The sequence below is a fragment of the Amaranthus tricolor genome, chromosome 9 (genome assembly GCF_026212465.1).
Source record: "Amaranthus tricolor cultivar Red isolate AtriRed21 chromosome 9, ASM2621246v1, whole genome shotgun sequence".
Lineage (NCBI taxonomy): Eukaryota > Viridiplantae > Streptophyta > Magnoliopsida > Caryophyllales > Amaranthaceae > Amaranthus > Amaranthus tricolor.
This window is the reverse complement of record NC_080055.1, coordinates 26352364-26377285: the sequence shown is the minus strand read 5'-3', so window position 1 is coordinate 26377285 and position 24922 is coordinate 26352364. Positions and strand designations below refer to the sequence as shown.

The following is a 24922-nucleotide window of genomic DNA, read 5'->3' as shown; positions in this document are numbered from 1 at the left end:
TTCGGATAAAGTTTTGAATTCGACTCCAATTTAGCTTTTCTCTTCTCCAGTCTACTTCGTAATATAAAACAACATGCTGTTGCTATTAGATGACTTCTTCCACAACATTTTTTTATAATATTTGAAGTTGATTTACCAATGTAATAATTATGTAATTGTTTAAACGTTAATTTGCTTACTTATATGTAAGTTGTTCAATATCGTAGAAAGAAAAAAATACATTATTCAATAAACTTGAGAAATAACATCTACCATCAATTCATTTTATGCTGAGAAAAAGTTCATATATCTTGGATTTGATTAGTTATTTAAATAAGTACATACTAGAATATAATAATATTTCTTAAGGTATTTTGTAAATATTGTTTATGGGAATACAGTTATTTAAATAAGCCATGAAATTGAAATTCATATAAATGTCTTACTTAAGTTTATACAACTCATAAGAATAAATTGGTTTATTATCCGTTTATTTAAAGCATAAAATAAGATCTCTCATAAGTTTATAATAAGGGTTTTGTGTAATATTTGAGAAAAATATATAATTGGGTTGAATAAATGGACTTTAGTCATATTTAGATTGAATTGAGAAATTGGTGGTGTTCCGCCTAAGAGTAATTAAAATATAATTTTGACAATTCTTTAAATAGTCAGCTTGTTATAAAATCGTCTCACTATAAGCTAAGTAGAATTCTAACATATGATTTATCTCTGCAATAAATGCTTTATTTCTCATTTTATTTCCTATATACTTTCACATATGTGATGCTTTTCTTTTTGTCAAATCTAACAAAATAGATGGGATGGATGATGTAAACTTTATATTATGCTCTTTCTATTTGTTTATCGCGCTTCCATAAATAATTAGTTGTAATTTTTTCAAGATAAAGTTTTTTTTACAAGGTAAGACGCGTTGCTTGAATAAACGTAGTTTTTCTTGGAATTTCTCGACATTATTGTTTTTCATTAAATCAAATGAAAGCTACTTTTCCCACCTTTGTTACAAATTGTCTTTGTATATTTTTTTGAATTTGTTACATTTTTTCATGTGAGAGTTTTTAGCAAATTTAAAGGAACAAAAGAGTAAAGACCACATCAACTGCTACAAACATGACCTTTGCTTCAATTGCTTCATTGCACCATATAGTGTGAGATAGGCAAGGTCTAAAAAAGGAAGTCATGTGGACTACAACAACTGTAGACTGTAGCTGCGAGTCAGTGGCAGATTCAGAGTTCTTTGGAAAAGATAGGGAGTCGTTCTTTAAACAACACATCCAATGTGTTGCCTCTCTACAGCCTAAAGTTGAAGCATCCTTGAAGGTGGCCATTCTTGGATTAGGAGGAGCTGTTGGCAGGTCGTGCCAAGATGTCCTCACTAGTTTCTAATCTCCATCTTTACGATATAGCTAATGTCGAAGGAGTTGCTGCAGGCCTCAGTCATTGTAACATGCCCTCAGAGGTTTTAACTTTTACTGGCTCTGAGCAGTTGGGATTAGATGCCTTGAAAAGTGCAGACGTCATCGAGTTCAAAGAAACCCACAAATGACTCGAGCTGATCTCTTCATATGAATGCAGGGATAGTGAAGATTTTAGTGGAAACTGTTGCTAACAACTGTTAAGATGCCTTAATTCACAAATTAGCAATCTAGTGAAGTCAACTGTGCCAACTGCTGGAGAGGTTCTAAAAAAGAGGGAGTTCATAATCAAAACAAACATTTTGGTGTCGCTACTCACTACCCTGGATGTTGTGAGGGCAAACACATTGATAGGTCGTTTACGTACTATCAAACAAATCCTAATATGCAACTAGTACAGCGGCAGTTAGGGTCGAATCCACAGGGAACAACGTAGTAAATGATTATTTTCCGGCTACCAATTGATCCTTAGTAAATTAACGATATTAAAACATCTAGGGATAAACTTCCCCACTAGCATGATATGATGACAATGAGATCCTACTACCCTTACAACAATCATAACCAAGTTCAATAGGACGAATACACCATTAAGAATACTAATAACTCATTTCGAAGACTATTAGCTTCACTACCATACTATCAAACCTATTTTCATGGAATCAAGTATAATAATGACATTGGGCACAGTATTCTATAAGATCCAACAATCGAATCTATCTATTTTCATGAAGATTATCAAGTCCTTGATCTAAAAGGCAATTCACTCAACCCTAACTTTCGTTAGCGATTGAATGAATTGTTAACCACAATTTCCAAAGTTTCCATTGAAAAACGTAAGTTAACTAGCATAAGAGATCAAGCATGAATAAGGATTATGCATAACAAAAAGGGATTGGAACTCAATAATTCATCATCAAAATCATGGCTAGGGTTCCATCTAACCCTAGATTAAGAAACTACTCACACATATTAATTGCAACAAAATAAAAATTCATTAAAGAAAACATGATTAAAAATAATAACAAGAAAAGGGATAAAGAAATAGTACTTGAATTCGAATACCAAATGATGAACGAAAGTAAATGAAGTTACAAAGGTTTTTCCCAAAGTGAAGAATTAAAAGTGTCTAAAGAAAACCAGAGAAAATGTTAACTCCCCGTCTACGGTTACATTCCTCATCATTTAATAAAAACCGAGCGGAAAAACGGTTATTAGAGCAGGACCGGACCAGGTTTCTGGAAGACCGGACCAGGTTTTTGGAAGACCGGACCAGGTCCGTGTGCTGAGGGTTTTCCAGAGAGCAGAAATCACAGGACCCGACCGGGTTTGAGCAAGACCCGACCGGGTCCGTGGGTTGAACATTCCATCAAGTAATTTTAGACAAACCCGGCCGGGTTTAAGCTTGACCCGACCGGGTCCTGGGCTTGGATGCTTGCGTTCTTACTTCTTGCTTGAAATCATCCGGGTATGAAATACCCGCCCGGGCCTATAATCTTGTGCTTACTTTTCTTCATGAGAACGCGGTAAAAGTACAAACGAAACCCAACGGGACTAAAAGCATGTCCGAATGGGCCCGTGAGCTCACAAAAGTGTCGTAATGCGGTCTCGAACTCTGCCAAATCTCGAAGCACACATTCTAATGCTCAGGAGTGATTCGCTTCCAATACAAGAGTGGAGTAAAATGGCCTGAAATAATCAAAGACACACAAAACTCCAACCAAGCGTAAAACCACATGGAAAATGCGAAATCACACTTCGAAATGCCATAAAAATGCAAGGGAAGGGAGCATAAAAGTATAGTATAAATTGCATAGATCACACATTTGTCTCTCAAAAGAAGAATTTGAAACTCATTGATACGGATGTTCCGGTGAATGGTGGACATTCGGGTACAAACATATTGTTAGAGATTATAACATATCTTGGGGCCTCAACTATTAGCTTAAGCTTTTGATTGAGTTGGTTCAACATGGTATCAGAAGCCAGCGTGACAAGAGGTCACGGGATCGAATCTCAATCATCTCTCATTTAAAGTAGAATATTCGGCGCATATGTGCATCCACACTTCTAGCCAATGGGCTCTCTTGTGAGGGGATGTGTTAGAGAAGATAACATATCCCTGGACATCAACCATCAGCTTAAGCTTTTGGTTGAATTGGTTCCTTAATATATATGAGTATCCATTATTATCCAAGGCAAAACCTGTGAACTTCACCGATGAATAGATAGAACTACTATAAGAATTCTGATGTGGGGACAGAGGTTGTGCACACTGTGGCGTATGCTACTGCCAAATCTTTTCAAGTCTTCTATATGTGCTCACGATGGAGACTGAGATGCATATGAGCTTTCATTTTTAGCATCAAGATTCAAAAATTATGTTGGGAAAACAGGGAAATGAAGCTAGTGTAAACTATCTATGGTGTATGATGCTGCCTGATTTGTCGAGTCTTCTCGCCGTGCTCTCTACAGAGACTCAAATGTATTTGAGTGCTCATTAGTCATTTTGAGCAGTCTTCTCTACTAAATCTTCTATTTTAACTCAAAAAATCATTTCACAAAATTAGACATCAATCATAACCAAATATGAGCAGGTACTTGGAACTGGCACTTTAGTTTCTATTCCAAAATAATAGATAACAATGATGAATCAAAATTTACAAACCACTTGTAATTAAGTTGCTTCCATTAGTTTCCTCTCCAAATAACTTCAAAATTTCATACTTAATACCTCTTTTTAAGACCCAAATACTTCATAGAAAATGTTCGCACATTGATGAGTGAAAACCTAAGCAATGAAAGATTAATGAAGTTTAAATAGGCAAAACGGAGCCAAAGTGAAAGTTGCTTGAGTTGGCATGTTCAAGGGGCATTTAAGCAGGGAAATAGGGATTATTTTGTTGTGAAAAGTGGCTCAATGGATAATGTGCATTGCATAGATGAGACTGATGCAACGAAGCGGGCTGAATAAACTGTGTTACAAGTGACGAAATAACATGATCTCCATTAAAGAACAGAAGCAAAGAAGAAGAAGGAGAGTAGATTTTATTTGATATGCATTAGTACAGTAAGTGGAGGCCATGCCTCATTATATACAAGAGGAATATGTAATTGCTAATTAATGAGCTGTACACAGGAGATAACCACTTTATACAAGAAAAGAATATTCCCGTAACTTTATTACCAAGTTTGTTATGCTAACAAACAAACTAAATGGGTAAAGAATAATCTGTTATTATTTCTTGCTAACAGAATAATGAATACCAACACCCCCCGCAAGCTTGGGGTGGTGGAAGTCATACCAAGTTTGGACAACAGAAGTTGAAACTGCTGGGAAGATAGGATTTTGGTGAGGATGTCTGCGAGCTGGTGTTGAGTGGGGAGGTAGGTGAGCTGAATAAGACCTTCCATAACCTTCTCGCGTGTAAAGTGGCAATCAATCGCTATGTGCTTAGTACGGTCGTGAAGAACTAGATTGGTGGCGATGTGAATGGTGGATATGTTATCACAATGAAGGGTGACAGGTTGAAGGTTACAGACCCCAAGTTCTTCAAGTAAGCGAACAAGCCAAGTGATCTCAGACGCAACAGCAGACATAGCACGATACTCGGCTTCGGAAGAAGATTTAGAAACTGTATTCTGTTTCTTGGATTTCCAGCTTACAGGGGAATGACCAAACATCATAATATAGCCAGTAACAGATCGACGAGTATCTAAACAGGCCCCCCAATCGGAATCAGAGTATGCATGTAATTGAATATGATCGGAACCCTTAAGGAGAATGCCCTGACCAGAGGTAGAAGCAATGTAGTTTAAGGTGTGGGTGAAGGCTGAAAAGTGTTCTTGTGTGGGTGACTGCATGTATTGGCTCAGAGTTTGGACAGTATAGGAGAGATCGGGACGTGTATGAGTAAGGAAGTTGATTTTGCCGTCAAGACTACGGTAGTGGGAAGGGTCAGGAAGAAGGTCGGTTTGGGAGGCGTGTAATTTAAGGTTAATAGGAAGAGGGGTAACAACAAGATGATACCATCAAGATTATATGTAACTTCTATACCAAGAAAGAAGTTAAGAGGACCCAAATCCTTGATGCTAAAGACAAAATGAAGATGTGATTTCAAACCATTAATACCATCAATATCATTACTGTAAGTATAATATCATCAACGTACACGGCGACCATAATAAACGAATGTGAAGACTTCTTGATGAAAAGAGAGAATCGTTCTTAGACTGAACAAAACCTTGGTGGAGGAGTTCTTGAGTGAGATTGGCGAACCATTGACGGAAAGCTTATTTGAGACCATACAAGGATTTCTTTGATTTACATACAATGTTGGGACCATAGTGAAGACCCTCAGGAACTTTCATAAAAACCTCTTCGGTCAAATCGCCATGTAAAAAGGCGTTGTTCACGTCCAACTGAAATTAGGGCCAATGATGTTGAGCAGCTATGGCAATGATACATCGGACGGTGGTCATTTTGATAACGGGAGAGAACGTTTTTTGATAGTTGATGCCATGTTTTTGTGTATAACCCTTGGCAACAAGGTGGGCTTTGTACCGTTCAAGAGAGCCATCAGATTTCAGCTTGACTTTGTAAACCCATCTGCAGCCAATGGGTTTCTTGTGAGGAGGTAAAGGAACCAAATCCCAAGTATTATTCTGTTCAAGAGCAAGAAGTTCAGCTTTCATGGCCTGAACCCAATGAGGATTATTTGTAGCTTCTTGGTAAGTATGAGGTTCATGCCAAGTTTGAGGGGTGGAGAGAATAGGTGAATGAGAAGAGAAAGCAGAAAAGGAAACAAGATTGCGCCAATGGGAGATAGCTTGGTTACAAATATAATCTTTGAGATGAGAAGGGGGGTGGTGGGGTCGTGTGGACTTACGGACAGGTAAGGTAGGGGTGGGAGTGTTTGGTGTAGAAGAAGATAAAGTAGTAGGGACAATAAATGTAGGTGTGGTGGGGTTAGGTGTAGGTAAAAGTGGTGGCAAGGAAAAGGGAGATGCGGCAGAAGTAGAGGGCGTAGGATTAGGAGTAGCTTTAGATGTAGAAAAAGGTAAGGTAGTGGGGTAAGATGCATAATGGTCGATAGTTGTGACCGGTAGGTAAAAGGTGGGGTGAGGTGAAGTTTGTTTTATATGAAATGGAAAATGGTGTTCATGAAAAACAACATCTCTAGAAATTTGAAATTTGTGGTAGTGAGGTTATAAACCTTGTACGCTTTTTGACCGTATGGGTAGCCAAGAAACACATAAGGTTCAGCACGGGATTGAAATTTATTACGACCTTGTATGATTGTGAAAGTGTAGCATAAACATCCGAAGGCACAAAGATGATCGGTTTTGGGTTTGATACCAAAAAGTTTCTCATGTGAAGAGATATTACCCAAAGTACTAAGTTGCATGCGATTAATCAAGTAGTTTGCACATTGAACACTTTCACCCCAAAATTTGGATGGCAAATTAGCTTGAAATGAGAGAGTACGGGCTGTTTCAATTAGGTGACGATGTTTGCGCTCGACAACACTGTTTTGTTGAGGTGTGTTGACACAATTGCGTTGATGTAAAATGCCTTTGCTATGATAATATTTTTTCATCTCTCCTTCTCACAACTCAAGAGCATTGTCAATCCGCCCTTGTTTAATATGAGCATCATATTGAGTTTCAATAAATGTGAAAAACTGTTGAACAATATGGACACATTAATTCTTATTCTGCATCAAATAAAGCCATGTACACCTTGTGTATTCATCAACAATTGTTAAAAAAAAGAGTACAACCATTGTGAGTAGGAGTAGCATAAGGACCCCATATGTGAATTCAAAAGGTGATATAGACTGGATACAACTAGAAACAAAAGGTTGTCTAGTTTGTTTAGCCTTAGGGCAAATAGTACAAAAAAAAAATTCATTAAAGTAGATGTGTCAATATCATGCTTATAGGCTTTTAGATGACTAAAGGGAACATGACCTAGGCGTATGTGCCATAATTTGGCCTCTTTCATGACTTTATTATAGGTTGCAATATTTGCTATAGGGAAGTTAGAAGACTTTTGTATGATATCTGCAAGTGTAGTGGTAGGGCATACATCTTCAAGAAAATATAGTCCACATTTCAATTTACCAAGATGCAAAGGAGTTCTCATCAAAGGGCCCTGAACCAAGCAAGATTTATCAGTAAATAATAAAGAGGCATGTTGAACAGTGCATAGTTTATGAACAGAGATGAGATTGAACTTGAATTGAGGTACAAAGAGCACATCCTTAAGGATCAAATCTGTATGGATTTTGAAATCACCAACATGAGAAACTTTGGCAGTCCTTCCATCAGGAATAGTAATATCATGTTGATAACCTTTAAGTGTTCTCAAATTTGTGAAAGAAGAAAGGAAGTTGCACATGTGATCGGTGGCTCCGCAGTCAATAATTCATCCAAAATTAGAGCATGAAGAAAGAAAGTAGAACGTAGCTGCTACGTTGGCAGAAATAGTGACTTCCAATGGATATTTGGCAATATGTGCATCAGTTTTACCAAGGTAGTGCAGCAGGTTTTGGAATTGTTCAACAGACAAACCGGTTTTGTGTACATCAATTTTATGATCCTGATCAGAATCAAGAGCAAAAGCAGCAGTGCGTTTGGAATGATGTTGCTCGGAATTTGGATAACCGTGTAGCTTATAGCACCGTTGGATTCTATAACCACTCATTTGGCAATGTTTGAAACCTCGTCCAAGTTGTTTTTTATCTTGAGATGTTCTAGTCTTGCTTGAGAATTTCTCATAAGTGGATTTCTTGTCAAATGCAAATGCCATAAAATCAGTGAGAGAAGAGGTGGAGATCTTACTGAGTTCTTGATGTCGCTGTTCTTGTAATAAGATGTGGTATGCTTCAGCAGCGGAAGGTAATTCTTTCATTCGAAGAATATTGCCTCGAGCTTGTTGAAAATTATCATGGAGTTTCATCAGAAAATGAATAAGGCGTTGATCCTCACGATCTTTAAGATATTGTTTAGTCAGATTGCATGAGCAGTTGATACATGTGCATGTAGCAAGAGGACTGACATTATCAATTTCGTCCCAAAGACCTTTTACTTTGGTGTAATATTCAGCAATCGACATGTGCAGTTCTTGATAAGTACGTGACAAATCTTCTTGAAGAGAATAGAGCAACGAACTGGAGGTTTGGCCAAAACGATCCTCGAGGTTTTTCCATATATCGCGAGCATCATTATAGTACATAACACTCTTGGCAACGGAACGTTCTAGATAAGATATGAGCCAGCCAATGACCATGGTGTTACATCTTTTCCAGGCTTTCAATTCAGAGGAATCAGTTGATGGTTTGCTTAAAGTGCCATCAATAAAGAATTTCTTGTTCATGGAGATTAAACTGATGAGCATGTAGAAAATCATGATGCGGAAATAATAAGGTAGAGATTTGTGTTTTGGGTTTTGATTACTTGGTTTGTATTGAATAATAATGAGAGATACTACCTCTATTTATACAAGAGATTAGCACTAAATTAAGGAAACGAAATATTACGAAATATTAAATTTAAGGAAACTAAATCACAATAACATAAAATATAAAATATAATATTCTACTAATATTCTACACTCCCCCTTAAGTTTGGTCTTGGGATCACCGAGACCGAACTTGCCAAAAATATTCTGCAATGCTTTTGAGCTAATCGCCTTGGACATAAAGTCTGCTAGTTGATCTTTTGATTTTACAAAGGAAGCATTGATAATCTCTTCGCCAAATTTGTCATAATTAATTTTCAATTTTTGGAGTTTGGATAAAAAAAGCCACAGTTTTAAAGGGTAAGAAAATGGATAAAGAAATATGATGGGTCTTATTTTTGGATTTGGGTACGAAAACGGGTTGGATTGGAAAAATGGGGCACGCGGGTCTATGGGTAGATAAACCAGGTAGGTTTAGGTTTAGATTTTTATTTTTTTCCCTCATAAAAGGGTGATTATTTTTGGAAACAAATGTACACCCCATCCATTTCTGATTTCTTGCTTTTTCTCTCCTCATAAACCCCTTCTTTTTTGCTTGACTCACTGTACCCAACTGGGTTGGCCATGCCATCGGTCTGGTTCACCGGCACCTTTGTGATTTGTTTGTCAGTTTTGGTTATTGGTATGTCAATTTTTGGATTTTGTTTTCTGGCAAGCTTTTCGATTGTGGCCTTTTGGATTTGTTTTTCTGGGTTGTTCTTGAATCTTGATATATTTGATTTTGGTTCTCTGGATTTCGGGGGTTTGGATTTAGAATGTTTATTTTCAAGTTTTCTTGGTGAACAATGTCGAAAGTAGTCTTGCCACCGTTCCGATGACTCACCGAAGCTTTGGAGGTGACTTTTTCGTTTTTGAACTCATCACTTAGCTGAAATGATGAATTTTCAGATTATGAACAATTTTCTTCCCTTTCTTTGCTCCCCCTTTCATCTGTGACGAGACCAAGAAAGATGTGAATCCAAGTCCACAATTCATGGGCAGTAATAGTATAGTCAAGAACACAATCAATAATGGTGGGTTCAAGACTTGCAAGGATCCAAGAGATCATCAATTTATCACTTTGGATCCATTGTTGATCTTTGGTTGTAGGAGGGGTGGCAATGATATGATTGAGTCACCCTCGATCATCAATTTCAGTTTGAATTTCTTTACACCACTTGGTGTAATTTTTGAAATTTAAATGTGCAGAAATTTCTGACCAAGTATAAATTTTTTTTGTTGTATTTTTGGATAAGTTGGAACAAATGTTCCATTTGAGCCATAGAAATCATAGTTTTGGCTTGGTTTTGTTTTTAATTTGGTTAGGTTTGATTGGGTTTTTTTTGTTTTGATTTGTTTTTTTATCAATTTTGGTCGATTATGATCAATGATAAAATACCGAATGAGTTTTTCCGTCCAGAAAAACCTTACGGCTCTGATATCATGTACAAATCATAATGCGAAAATAATAAGGTAGAGATTTGTATTTTGGGTTTTGAATGCTTAGTTTATATTGAATAAAAATGAGAGATACTATCTCTATTTATACAATAGATTAGTACTAAATTAAGGAAACGAAATATTACGAAATATTAAATTTAAGGAAACTAAATCACAATAACATAAAATATAAAATATAATATTCTACTAATATTCTACTTTCCTACAGAGCATAGATCTACCAGTGCCATCAAAGGGATTACTAATGAGTTTGATGCTTGAGTGGTCAGAAGGATGAAGAAAATAGACAATACTCGAAGTTTGAGTGAGGTCCATGGTGGTAGAAGAATCAGCTGCCATGGCGAGGAAAGAAAGAGAAGAAGAAAAGGATTTCAGAAAATGGAGCAGGATGAAAAACGCTCTAATACCATGTTACAAGTGACAAAATAACATGACCTCTATCAAAGAACAGAAGCAAAGAAGAAAGGAATGAAGATTTTATTTGATATGCATTAGTACACTAAGTGGAGGCCACGCCTCACTATATTCAAGAGGAATATGTAATTGCTAAGTGATGAGCTATACACAGGAGATAACCACTTTATACAAGAAAAGAATATTCCTATAACATTTATTACTAAGTTTGTTATGCTAACAAACAAACTAAAATGGGTAAAGAATAATCCGTTATTATTTCTTGCTAACAGAATGATGAATACCAACAAACTGGTGAAGGCTGCTCGAACAAGCCACCGAGGTATTTTAAAGTGCAGCAGCTGACATAAGGTAGCAGACTTGCAGTGACCTTTGCTTGGACAAGTACTGTCCATACTCGAACGAGCAAAGTGTATCAGAGCCTCGATTTTGGCGTTTTCTATGCTGAAAACTTTGGTACTCCTATGATTGACTCCTTTAACTCCTAGAACCTATAAAGAAGGCTCCAATGTTAAGAGGAAGCGCATTGTAGTCTGTAGAGGCAAGCAAACTCATCTTCGGTTGTTAAATCATAGAGAGAGTGAGCTTGTATCGTCAGGAATAATACAATCAAACACTATAAATTGTATATGTGAATACGTGCTTAATGTAATTGTTGGTTTATCATTACGAAATACAAATTAATTGATTTAGAGAGAATTAGCTTAAAGAGCTAAATACCCATTTGGCCATTTCTTTACTTTGTGTGTCTGATTTCACAATACCGATTTGGGAAATAATTCCAATCAATTTAAACGATATCTTTTTTTATGAAAACCCTTCATTCTTCGAGGTTTTGTTCAATAATAAAAAAAAAAAAATTTTAATTAATTTCATAAAAATTTAAATAAATAAGTTGAGAATTGAGAAACTACCATATACAAGAACTTGAAAAGCAATCGAAACGATATTATAAAATATGAGAACAATCAGCAATTAGAACTTGTACAGTACAATAAACACAATCACAATTGACAACAACAATTTCACAATACTAATATGCAACAAAACATTCCAATTCCATAATCAGCACTCTAAAAAAACTTCATTAATTAACAACACTTCTCAAAAAAAAATCAAAAACTCAAAATTAGCTTACATCAGGCAAGATTGGCTAAGATCAAGAAGAGATCACACGGACTGAGAAGGTTGAGAGGAAGAATCATGATCATCAGTGGAATTGAGAGGAGCAGTGATGTCGTCTGGATCGTAATCAGGGTTGAGGCTACGATCAATGGCTTCACGGCCTTTGTCGAGGCAAGGCTTGCACGCCATTTCGATTGCTATCCAACCTAACGCTAAACCAACCACTGCAATTATCGCCGTCGTCACTGCCCCCATTGTTGATCTGCAGATCGGGAGGAGGTTGCTTTGCCCACGTTTTGTTGAAATGGAATGTGATCGAGGAGTTGTGATTATGTAAATTTTGAATCGGTTTTGTCTCGGTCGGTTGAAGACTTGAAGTACTCCGACCCACTAATTTATTTTTTTTTTCATTTATTTTATACACTCTATCTAATATACTTATTTAATTTTAAATATATTTAATTATTTATAATTAAAAATTATAAAAAATTAATATTAATAAATTTTACATTAAATAAATCAAATAAGATCCTATATAATTATATTTTTAACTTATAGATTAATAATAAAATACAATTTAAAAGCGAAGATGACTAGCATCCCAAAAATAAGTGGGACACCTAAAATAAGTAGGAGGAATTTTATTATTATTGTTATTATTATTATTATTATTATACCATTTAACCATTCTCACCAAGTCTAGTCTTTTTTTATCATCCAAAAAAACTCAACTTAAAAAACAGTTCATCTGTTTAGATTGGTGTTTGTATTTTTTCATTTTAGACCATTCAATATTTTTTATTTGTTATTTTAATGAATCTTTTATTTACATTATATTTTTATTATTAGTATTAATCACTCTAGTTAAAACATTTTTAATGCTTATGGTTCTGAAATAACACTCCGGCCCAATGGACCACTAGTGACTACTCATGGAGGCTATAAACTGGCCCCACAATCAACACAAGTTTTTCTAGCGCACTTTGGTCTCACTAGTGCGCACTTTGGTCTCACTAGTGCGCACTTAGGAAAACTTTCCAAGAGGTTATCCATCCTACGATTGCTCCCCACCAAGCACGCTTAATTGTAGAGTTATTAGCAAATAGGCTCCCTAGAAAAAGAAGATGCACCTTATTGATATGAGTAGTCTATCAATCTCGTTTCAAGCTAAATCAGGGGTATCACATTCACCCCCACTTAGGAATACAACGTCCTCGTTGAACCGTAGTTTCAGGATCTTTTCCACTGCTAGGTGCACTGAACACACGATAAGCCACGGTCGCAGGGTTACTCTGATACCATTTGTAACACCCCGGCCCAATGGACCACTAGTGACTATTCTTGGAGACTGTAAACTGACCTCACGAATCAACACAAGTCTTTTCAGCGCACTTTGGCCTCACTCGTGCGCACCCAGGAAAATCCTAAGATTGCTCCCCAACAAGCATATATGCTTAACCGTGGAGTTCTTAGCAAATGAGCTCCCTAAAAAAGAAGATGCACCTTCTTTTATGAGTAGTCTATCAATCCTTTTTCAAGCTAAATCTGGGGTATCACATTTTCACTAACTTTATTTTAACATTTCTATAATGCGTATGGTTCCCATTCGTTTTTCACTAACTTTATTTTAATATTTTTTTATGTTTGTGGTTTCTATATTTTTTCTACTAATTTTATTTTAGATATTTTTCATTGCTTATGTCCCTATTTTTCTCCATCAACTTTATAATTCAAATGAAATAAAATATCTATAATCTAAAAGATTCAACTTTTCTTAATTCTCTTGAATATTCTTTATAAAAAAAAATAAAGGAAGTAAAGCAAAATCTATAAAAGAAATTTAAATTCCATAAATCTTACAACCATTAAATTTTAAAAATTTGAGTGTTATTTAATCTATAAAAAATTGACTTTTATATTTTTATTACATGTCAATATTATTTTTTCTCTTAAAAATCTAATTGTATCGGTCATTAAATCTTTTAAATAAGAAACAATGCAAATGCCAGGTTGTTTTGGGATAAATAAAATGTGGGATTCATTTATCCAAATATGAGATTTTTATAATTGAATTTTTTTCATTAAAACAATCCTCATCACATTCTAATTGCTCGGTTATGACTTTTCGGGGTCAATTTATCAAACTTAAAATTGCTCTAATTATCTTTGTAGCTATGGGAAAGCACTCGTTACTCGTTGGATATTAACGGTTTAAAATTATGTATAAAAAGGTAAATAGAAAAACATCAAATTAGATCAAATATACATACTGACAAGTAATTTTATACAATTATACATAGCTCTAACTACGAACAATTACTATAATTCTATATATTTTCTCTATTTTTTAAAGCTTGCTACTTAAATTAATATTTTTCTTTATAATATGTCATTTTCAGTAGCAAACTCAAAGAAATAAGTAATTATTTAATTGAACAAGTTTTTGAGTGCATTAACTTTAAAGCAAGACTTTCTCCGTATATTCGGTTTAAATTCACCACCTTTTTGTAAACAAACACCCTTTTTTTTAATTAATCCCAATTGTCTTGAAAAAGGTAGAAGAATGGCAATGATGAGATTTCAGCAGTGAATAGAACCTTCCAAAGAGTTGCACTTTTTTTGGTTCGTTTGTTATAGGCTTCTAAGCCTATGTAGATATTGAGAATTTCCACTATGCATGTACTTGTGCCCAATATCCAATGCAGGAAATACCATACACTCCTTTTCTTGGTTCCTCTGTTGAAAAATCTAACATTAAATATTACACTTGAACATAAGAGGTGAATAAAATTTATATATATATATATATATATATATATATATATATATATATATATATATATATATATATATGATTTTATATCACATTGATTTCTGATATTATATTAAAAAATTAACTTAATAAAAAGTTTAAGCTAATGATTATAATCTAATGATATGTTGGAACTCTATTGGAGAATGATGGACTTAGCTCCCCTATGAGTCTCAATTTGACACATTTAAAAGGGTTAAGTATGTGAATTTGTTAATGTTGAATGGTTTATCCTATATTGACAAAACTAAACATGGCGTGCATACTTTATAAGTTATTGGAGCCTCCTTCTTCCCATTGCCATATGGTTTTGGGATGGTATATATCTCCTTGACTTATAAAGTGTGTGCACCTCGTGTTTTCCCGTTAATATGTTAGCATTCACAATAAGTCCAGCTTAATTTAACATGGTATCAGAGTCGACGGTTCGATCAAAAAATTAAAAATGGTAGGTCCGAAAAGAATGGCGTTCCTACCAAATTGATAACTCACACCTGCAAACTTACGAGGGTTCGCATGTGAGAGGGGTCAGACTAAAAGGGTTGAACTACTAATGAGTGAATGAGGCAAGATTTTGACGGGTCAGACTAATTTGGAGATTATACATTTATGTCAAAATATAATTGATTTTTATTTAATCAAAAATATTGTTACCACTCGAAATATTTTAATATGATTTATTGATTTATTTAAAAATAAATTATAAAAAATTGGGTTGTGTTGGTTGGGTCAAACTGGCTATATAATTACCTTTGTGGTCTAAAAAAACCAATGATAGCTTGAACCCAAATGGCGCCATAATGTGCTAAACCAATTCTCTGATGGTTGTTGCTGAATGTTTTCGAAATTTTTGATAGATATAATTGCTTCTGTTGTTGCAACACACACTGACAATATCTGTGATGAAACACATTTTCACAAAAATTTTAAAAAATTATTTATTAAATATAATTTTAAAATTTAAGACTTTTAGAAATTATTGTTGGGAATTTCCTTTTTTACGAGTAATAATCACTATAAATCAATAAGTGTAAGTATTATAGGCAAGTTATCGGATTTTAATAGCGTTGACCAAAAGTAACATGTTTGACTTAAATTTTACATTTGACTTCACATAAGTAATGCTTGACTTCTTATTTTAAATTTAGGGAAATTTGCAAAGAAACACCTTTTAAAACCCCTTTTTTTGTAAAGAAACACCTTTTATAATTTTTTTTTCTAAAAAAAACACCTTTTAAGAGACTTTTTTTAAAAAAAAAAACATCTTAAATCAGTTTCCGGTGACTTTTGTCAACTTTCCGGCGTTGACTATGCCAGTCAACGCCGGAAAGTTGACAAAAGTCACCGGAAACTGATTTAAGGTGTTTTTTTTAAAAAAAAAGTCTCTTAAAAGGTGTTTTTTTACAAAAAAAATTATAAAAGGTGTTTCTTTACAAAATAAAATTTTAAAAAAAATTATTATTTTTTTTATTTTGTTATTATTATTATTATTATTATTATTATTATTATTATTATTATTGTTAATTTTTTTTTAATTTTTTTATATAATAATAAAAATAAAATTTTTTTAAAAAAATAATGTTAATAATAAAAATAAAAACAAAAATTTTAAAAATAGTTAAAAAAAATTAATAATAATAAAAAAAATAAAAAGTATAAAAAAATATAAAATAACAATAATAATAATTAAAAATAATAATAATAATAATAATAATAAAAATTAAAAATAAATATAAAATTTAAAAAATAATTTTTTTTAAAAAAAAAGAAGAATAATATTTATTATTATTATTTATTATTATTATTATTATTATTATTATTATTATTATTATTATTATTATTATTATTCTTTTTTTTAAAAAAAAAATTTTAATTTTATTTTAATTTTTAATTTTATTATTATTATTTTTTTTTAATTATTATTATTGTTATTTTATATTTTTTTATACTTTTTATTTTTTTTATTATTATTATTAATTTTTTTTGAATTTTTTTTAACTTTTTAAAAAATTTTTGTTTTTATTTTTATTTTTATTTTTATTATTAATATTATTTTTTGAAAAAAAATTTTATTTTTATTATTATATAAAAAAAAAAATTTTTTTTTAAATTAATAATAATAATAATAATAATAATAATAATAATAATAATAATAATAATAATAATAAAAATAAAAATAAAAAAAATAATAATTGAAATTTGCAAAGAAACACCTTTTAAAACCCTTTTTTGTAAAGAAACACCTTTTATAATATTTTTTGTAAAAAAACACCTTTTAAGAGACTTTTTTAAAAAAAAACACCTTAAATCAGTTTCCGGTGACTTTTGTCAACTTTCCGGCGTTGACTGGCATACTCAACGCCGGAAAGTTGACAAAAGTCACCGGAAACTGATTTAAGGTGTTTTTTTTTAAAAAAAAGTCTCTTAAAAGGTGTTTTTTTATAAAAAAAAATTATAAAAAGTGTTTCTTTACAAAAAAGGGGTTTTAAAAGGTGTTTCTTTGCAAATTTCCCTTAAATTTATATGGAGTATGTAATGCAAATGAGACAATTAAATTAATAGTGGATAGGATTATATAAGTAGCCAAGAAACACTATGGGTGACATAGTCGTCAAAAGGATAAAGCAAATCAAACTTTACACTTTTTTTGGATATAAGAACTTAACAAGAAAGAAATCTAAAAGTGAAAAATTTAGAAGAAAAAGATTTGAAGAAATTAATTTCTTTAATTTTATTCATGACTAAATCTCTGAAAATGAGGAAATATATATTCGGAAGGAATAATTTTCTCTTTTTGTCTTTTTTTTTCCTCTTAAACAAATAAGGTAGTAAGAAAAGATTTCTTTTATAATTCTCTCTCACATCTCCCTTTCCCTGTCGTTATTTTTCTTTTGTTTTTAAATTGTTATCTAAATGTATTGCAAACAATTAAGTAGCAAATGACTCTAGGATTAATCGATATCAATTTCAAAAAATGTTGTAAGTAGAGGTGTTCAAAATAAACCGCACGACTTGACTTTGACCAGATTTTGTAACTAAACCTTACTTTAAAAAAATAAAAAATTATGTAAAATCTAACATATACTTAATGTAACATTTGAGAAATTAATAATTTAAGACGATTGAGTTTAAAAGAATTATTAGTGCGAGAATGATCTTAAATACATATGACATAAAATATTCTCAATTTAATTTTTCTTCTTTTCCTTTTCTTTTAATTTGTTTTTTTTAAAAAAAAAAAACAAAAACAAAAACAAACACTCAAACCTGCTTCCTTCCGAAAATTTGAAAAAAAATAAGATTTTTTAATAACTTTAATAAAAAAAAGAGCTTCGGCCAAACTTTATTCCCAAAATAAGCGTCTTTAGCCCCAAAGTTAGGCTCGGTATGTAATCGCTGTTACTAACAGCTAGTATAAACAAATGGTCAAAATGGTCAAGTCGCTGTTAATAACAGCGTTTAGGTAGTATTGGTCCAAAAAGACTTCAAAGACAGAAAGAAAGAATACATGAGAATTCAATTGCCTTTCTTGTTCCCTTTTCTGTTTCCTTGACCTTTTTATTCCATGGTCTTTCCATGGATGATGTATTCATGCATCCATATCCAAAATACTTGGTATTCAGATATTAGAGGGCAGATCTTTAGCTTCAGTTTTCACCAACTCATTATCCCTCTCTTTATGCATTTATAGGCTCTTCATTTCTGAAAATGAGTAAACTTGAGATTTAAATTTTCTTTTTCCGAAAGTGACTTTCACTGCCATTCAATTCACAGAATAAAAAAGTCAAGGAAACAAGAAAAGGGAACAAAAAAGGCAATTGAATTCTCATGTATTCTTTTTGTGGGGAAAGACCATCAATTTTCTTTGAAGTCTTTTTGGACCAGTACTACCTGAAGTCGCTGTTATTAACAGCGACTTGACCATTGACCAGTCAAAGCCTTATTTCGCTGTTAGTAACAGCGACATATAGCTTGACTAAAATTTTGACCATTTGTTTATACTCATTGTTAGTAACAGCGATTACATACCGAGCCTAGCTTTAAGGCCAAAGACGCTTATTTTGAGAATAAAGTTTGGCCGAAGCTCATTTTTTTATTAAAGTTATTAAAAAATCTTATCATTTCAAATTTTCCTTCCTTCCCCATTGCTCTAAACCCGACATTCACCTCCTTCCCCATTACTCTAAACCCTTATTTCTTTCATGCTTCAAAATTTGAATCCATGGACTCATTCTCATTGGGATAACCGAAGGCAACACGCGTTGTTCTTCAATCTTCTTCTCCGTCCGATCTTCGAAGGATTTGGGCTGTGAAAATCAATTGATTTTGTTCTCTTTCGTGATTTTTTTTCAAGGTAAATGATCAATTCTTCTGCATTCTTGGTTGTTTTGTATAAATTATGGCTAATTGATCTCTCTTTCTTACTCTCCTCTAAATTCGAACCACAAGGAGTGTTGTAGCAACCGAAATTTTCCTTTCTTGTGCCTCTGAATTCTGCCAAAATAAGGGGGAAAGAATGAGTTTCAGTCCTGTTGATTAGGCATCAAATCCAAGCCGAAAATCAAGCATGTAATCTGATTTTTTTTTTTGTTTCTTGTAGCTGCAAACAGAAGGTAATCCTTCTTGCTTCTTTTTCTTTTTTTTTTTTAAAGTAATTATACTCTTATTCATATAAAGGTTAGTTTTATTGAGATACTTTCACTTGCATATTCTTTTATCATGTATTAAACCCTAAACTTTGACAAATCTTGAAAATTTGTATGAATTAATTTGATGAGTTCTTAATTGAGAAATTTATGGATATGAGTGTTGCTAGTATATGGTGAGATTAGTGATTTCAAGGTGCATTACCAAGAATCATTTTAAATTCAAGGAACAAGAAAACCTTGATGTGGATTGATGTTAATTAAGTAAATTTTAGAGTAATTTGCATTGATTTAAAGAAATGTTGAGATTATAGACCTTGTTGATATTATTGTGGAGGTTTGAATTAAAATTGTTGGATGTCAAACATTAGTGGGAAATAAGGAGAATTATTGAGAGTATGCTTTGGGTGGGAAAGTAGTGAATAATTGGAATCCTTTATATGAATTAGGAGTATTCTTGGTTTTGTTATGATTATACATATAGAGTTTATTTGGAAAATAAAAAGAGAATAATTAGAGAAGCGAGTAATCTTTAAAAGAAGTTAAACAAAATCTAGATTGCGGTTATTATAAGTTGATGAAATGGTGGGTTTGACTTGGAAGTACACAAACCTTTTATGTTTAGAAATGTTAGAATATAATCCTTGGTTTAGTCGCAGTCTTAGGAAAGGAAGAGATGCAATAACTTATATAGACCTAGTTTGTTGTATGTTCTTTCGTGATGTTGTGATTGTTATGCTTCAGGAGGCGATATCATCGAGGAATCCTTCTAGTGATCGTGGAGAACCAGACTTAGCTTCTTGAAGCGTTTTTGGTGAGTAGTAATAGTCCCTTAAAAGGGTCTGGCTAGACTACTGTTTTGAAAATGGTTTTTATCATATTGTTTTAAATTGATAATTATTGAAGCAAATTTGTTATGATGATTATGTCGAAATTGATATGGTCAATAGATCGGTGCTCACGAGTTGCTCATTGACAGAGTAGAGGAAAAATCTCCCTTACTCCCTTTTTGAGGTGAATTGTCATTCAAATATTGACTAGCCTCACCCGAGAGTGACATAACTTTAGAGTTATGGATGTTCCTTTCAATTAGACTCTTTGTGCGCACATAGATCTAGGAAACTGGTGTTGCTTTTAAACCTTTGTTTTGAATTAATGTATTTTATTGTTTTGGATTGTTATTTCTCATTCAATTTAATCTAATCCTCTGTTGTTTTCAACTTTTAGTTTGTTTCACAGATCGGAACCAGTCGGGAACGATGAATTAGCGGAGTTGATTAGAGTTCCAAGGGTGTTATATTGAACTGAGCACATTGGAATTTTGTAGTTTTGAATTAGGCTTTGGTAAATGTATATTATTCTAGATTGTATTGGTTATCTTAGACTTTTATAGAGACTTTTATGATTACTCTATGATTTAGATAGATATTTGGATTGAGAATTAGCTGATTTAGCTATGTTTTAGAACTAAAGACTCATTTGCACAAGTTTTGGAATTGGGATTTGAGTTCTTGGGAAATAAACTTCGTGATGACCCTATTTACTCAGTCAGCGGTGAGTCGGGTTATTACACTTAAAATCTAATTTTAAATCAATCTAAAATACTTGACCTAAAATTAAACCGATGGCATGAATGAAGAACCCTTATTGTAACTTGTTGAAAGAATAGTAGGGATTGAAAAATGAGATGGAAGTAAAATTAGAGTTTGATTGGAGTTGTGGACTCCTCTCTGTAGGACATTCTGATGATCAATATGCCTATAGACACAAGGAACCTTAAGGATGCCCATAGCACAAGTCCATGAATTGCAACTTCACATACCATCTTGGGCCTTAGCTCATGCTACAAAATATAATACAACACATACACCACTTACGACTAAGTCATTGAATGACAATATAATAATAAAAACTAGGGTAATTTTATAGTGATTTGATAGTTTGATAATAAATTTAACAAACACAAATTAATAAAATCTGAGTCGTTTGCTTTTTTTATTGATTACTAAATGATTTAAATTTGGATTAAAATATTTTGAATCAAAATTATTCAATTTAAATATTTTTAAAACAGTAAAATGACTTCAATTTTTTTTTTTACATAAATTCATTAATATTTCTAATTATTGTTAATAATCTCACATTTCGCGAAAAAAAAAGAAAAAAACTCAATCAAATGCTTAAATTATGGTTGAGGTCTATGGTATGTTACATCCTCTAACACGCCTCCTAACAAGAAAACTCTTTGGGCTAGAAGTATAGATGCAGTCATACAGCACATGATGCCCTCCTCACATACGTCGTTAAATATTCCACTAAATAATTAATACAAATCTAGTATTCACCGGATTAAATCCAAATCGAATTTCACACTAAAAATTTCTTCATGGTATCAAAATCAATGGTGTTTTCCTGGGACCGGTGATCAACCACGACATTCATCATTAACCAGATAATCAAAACCAAACTAAACTATTTCCTTAGAATGAATGTTCCAAAGTATCCAAACATATAACCAAAAAATCCATACTTACTCAAATGTTTCTGAAAATTTGAATTTTACAAATTACACCAAGTGGTGTAATGAAATTAAACAAGAAATAGCAGATCGGTGGCAGCTCAATCATATCATTGTCGTCCCTCCAGAAAACAAATATCCTCAATGGAAACAAAACGATGCACCAGTGATGTCATGGATACTTTACACATTGTCAATGTTGTTATTAATCATACTAGTGCCCATGAATTGTGGACATAGATTCCACCTTTCTTGGGCCCCTAACTAACGAAAGGGGGAGCGAAAAAAGGGAAGAAAGCCGGTTAGACTCAGAAAATTCATCATTCCGGCAAAGAGATTAGTTTAAAAACGAAAAAGTCGCCTCCAAAGCTCCGATGAGTCAGCGGAACGGTGGCAAGACTACATTCGCCATTCCTCATCAAGAAAACTGACAAACAAGCATTCCAAATTCAAACCCCCGAAGTCTAGAATACAACATAAGCAGAAAATTACAAACAAACAACCAAGACAAAAGGAGCCTAGATCCAAAAAACAGATCTCAAAAGTTACATAAGAACCCAAGAGTAGTCCAAAATCCAACAATCAACATCACAAAACAGCAATTAAAGCCCATGAATCCCCCATTTTCAAACCTCAAAATCCACACACAAAAATCACAAGGAAAATCAGAACATCAAAAATGGGTGACAGCCACCATGGTGCCGGTAAACTGACCTGGCAGCGTGACCAGCCCAGACGAGTGTGACGAAGCAGCCATAGAGAAGAGAGAGGAGAGAAATCTGAAAATAGGGAGGGGGGAGAACAAAGTTTCCATAAATAACATTATTTATAGAGAAACTATGTTTGAAAACCCTAAAACCCCAAAAGAATCCCAACCCGCGTGCCCTCATTTGGGTCACCAAGGATCCGCGTGGGTGGATTCATTTCCAAGCCAAGTACTTCACCCATTTTAAATCCTAATCTTGTTCATCCAACCAATTTAATTAATATACCCGTTTTTCTATCCAAACTCAAAAATTTGAAAATCAATTATGACAAATGTGCCGAAAAAATTATCAAAATGTCCTATGTAAAATCAAAAGATCAACTAGCGGATTTTCTGATCAAGGCAATTGGCTCAAAAGCATTGAAAAATATTTTTGGCAAGTTCGGTCTCGGTGATCCCAAGACCAAACTTGAGGGGGAGTGTAGGAAAGAAAAATATCAGTAGAAGATACAAGTTGTTGATTTTTTTGTCAAGCTGGTTAAAAGTATTTTTTTGTTGATTTTTAAACTAGTTGTTTAAGAAGATACTTGGTAAAATTATATATTGGTTGTTGGTTATCTATTAGATAAAACGTGGATCAACAAGTCAAAATTCAATAAAAAAAATATATGTCAATCTGTAACACCCCGGCCCCTCGAATCGCCGGTGACTACTCATGAAGACTATAGACTGGCCCCACAAACCAACACAAGTCTTTCCAACGCACTTTGGCCTTACTCGTGCGCACTTAGGAAAATTTCCTAGTAGGTCACCCATCTTAAGATTACTTCTCACCAAGCACACTTAACTGTGGAATTCTAGCAAAGGGGTTCTTATGAAAAGAAGATGCACCTTATTGATATGAGTAGTCTATCAATCTCGTTTCAAGCTAAATCAGGGGTATCACACTCACCCCCACTTAGGAATACAACGTCCTCGTTGAATCGTAGTTTCAGGATCTTTTCCCCTGCTAGGTGTACTGAACACACAATAAGCCACGGTTGCAGGGTTACTCTGATACCATTTGTAACACCCCGGCCCCTCGAAACCGCCAGTGACTACTCATGGAGATTGTAGATTGGCCCCCACAAACCAACACAAGTCTTTCCAGCGCACTTTGGCCTCACTCGTGCGCACTAAAGAAAACTTCCTAGGAGGTCACCCATCCTAAGATTACTCCCTCACCAAGCACGCTTAACTGTGAAGTTCTTAGCAAACGGGCTCCCATGAAAAGAAGATGCACCTTATTGATATGAGTAGTCTATCAATCCCGTTTGAAGCTAAATTAGGGGTATCACACAATCAACTTAGTCTTTTTATTTTGGTTCAAAAGCTAATTTCAAACACGTTATTGTTATTTCATCCTTGTGACAAGTGTTTGATTCTCAACGCACACTGATGATAATATTAATCTTCTTTCCCTTTGCATATAGGAATTCTACAGCTTACCAAGTTAAATAAAGTCAATCCCTCCAACTTACTAAGTTCTTTATATTGTAAATTGTACTCTATATTACTTTATATGTTTCTTTAAATTAGTTACATTTGCTTTTTGCACAATTTTAAAATTAAGTATCAATATCTATATAATATACTTTTTATACAAAATTATAAAAATACATATTAAAATTACATTCATGACCGAAGATGAATTTAACAAGATCATACATAAATATATTTTAACTCATATCTAAAAAAAGCTATGTTTGAATTTCTCCCTCTCTAAATATACTAAACATAACTAACTTAATAAAGCTATAAGAACAGTAAGAATACCTATTTCAAATGAGCACTATGATGAAGATGAAAATTGAAATGTGTATGAAATTATAAGAAAGTAATAGAATTTTTTATTTTAAATAAGAAAATGAGACAAAATAAATTAGATGATCAAAAATAAATTGGTACTATTTTTTTCGTCCTATGAAATTTTTCTTACTTTTCTATTTAGCCAATCCAACAAAATTTATCACATTTTATATTTTAGGATACGAGTCACTTTCTTTTTTTAATTTTCATTTATATATCAATTTACATTTTTATCTTATCCACAAATTTCTACCACTACTCTATAATTTTATCTCGTTTTTAAAATTTTTTTAGTTTTTTTTATCAAACATATATAGGGCAAATATATTATGAATAGAATATGAACGGAAGAAGTAAGGCAGTAAAACATAATATGATTAGTTTGTCAGAGCATACAAAAAGGATTCAACTCCAACATGTAAAATGCTCACCAACCAACATGCCACTCTTTTCATCAGGTTGTGCACCACATC

At 33.1% G+C, this 24922-nt stretch overlaps 2 protein-coding genes and 2 pseudogenes across 2 annotated transcripts; 1 reads left to right on the top strand and 3 right to left on the bottom strand.

The window, feature by feature from the left end:
* Nucleotides 1-1179: 1179 nt before the first annotated feature.
* On the top strand, nucleotides 1180-3945 carry LOC130823431 (malate dehydrogenase, chloroplastic-like; annotated as a pseudogene).
* Nucleotides 3946-7845: 3900 nt separating this feature from the next.
* LOC130823430 (uncharacterized) lies at nucleotides 7846-8709 on the bottom strand. The gene has a single exon (XM_057688050.1). It carries the CDS (start codon nucleotides 8707-8709, stop codon nucleotides 7846-7848), a length of 864 nt encoding a protein of 287 aa, XP_057544033.1.
* A 2129-nt stretch (nucleotides 8710-10838) lies between these two features.
* LOC130824547 (outer envelope membrane protein 7) lies at nucleotides 10839-12299 on the bottom strand. The gene is made up of 2 exons (XM_057689604.1): nucleotides 11933-12299; nucleotides 10839-11285 (listed from the first exon to the last, which is right to left on the bottom strand). The coding sequence occupies exon 1, from the start codon at nucleotides 12172-12174 to the stop codon at nucleotides 11965-11967; it is 210 nt and encodes a 69-aa protein (XP_057545587.1). The 5' UTR covers nucleotides 12175-12299; the 3' UTR covers nucleotides 10839-11285; nucleotides 11933-11964.
* Nucleotides 12300-14346: 2047 nt separating this feature from the next.
* On the bottom strand, nucleotides 14347-22843 carry LOC130823429 (cytochrome b561 domain-containing protein At4g18260-like; annotated as a pseudogene).
* Nucleotides 22844-24922: the final 2079 nt, after the last annotated feature.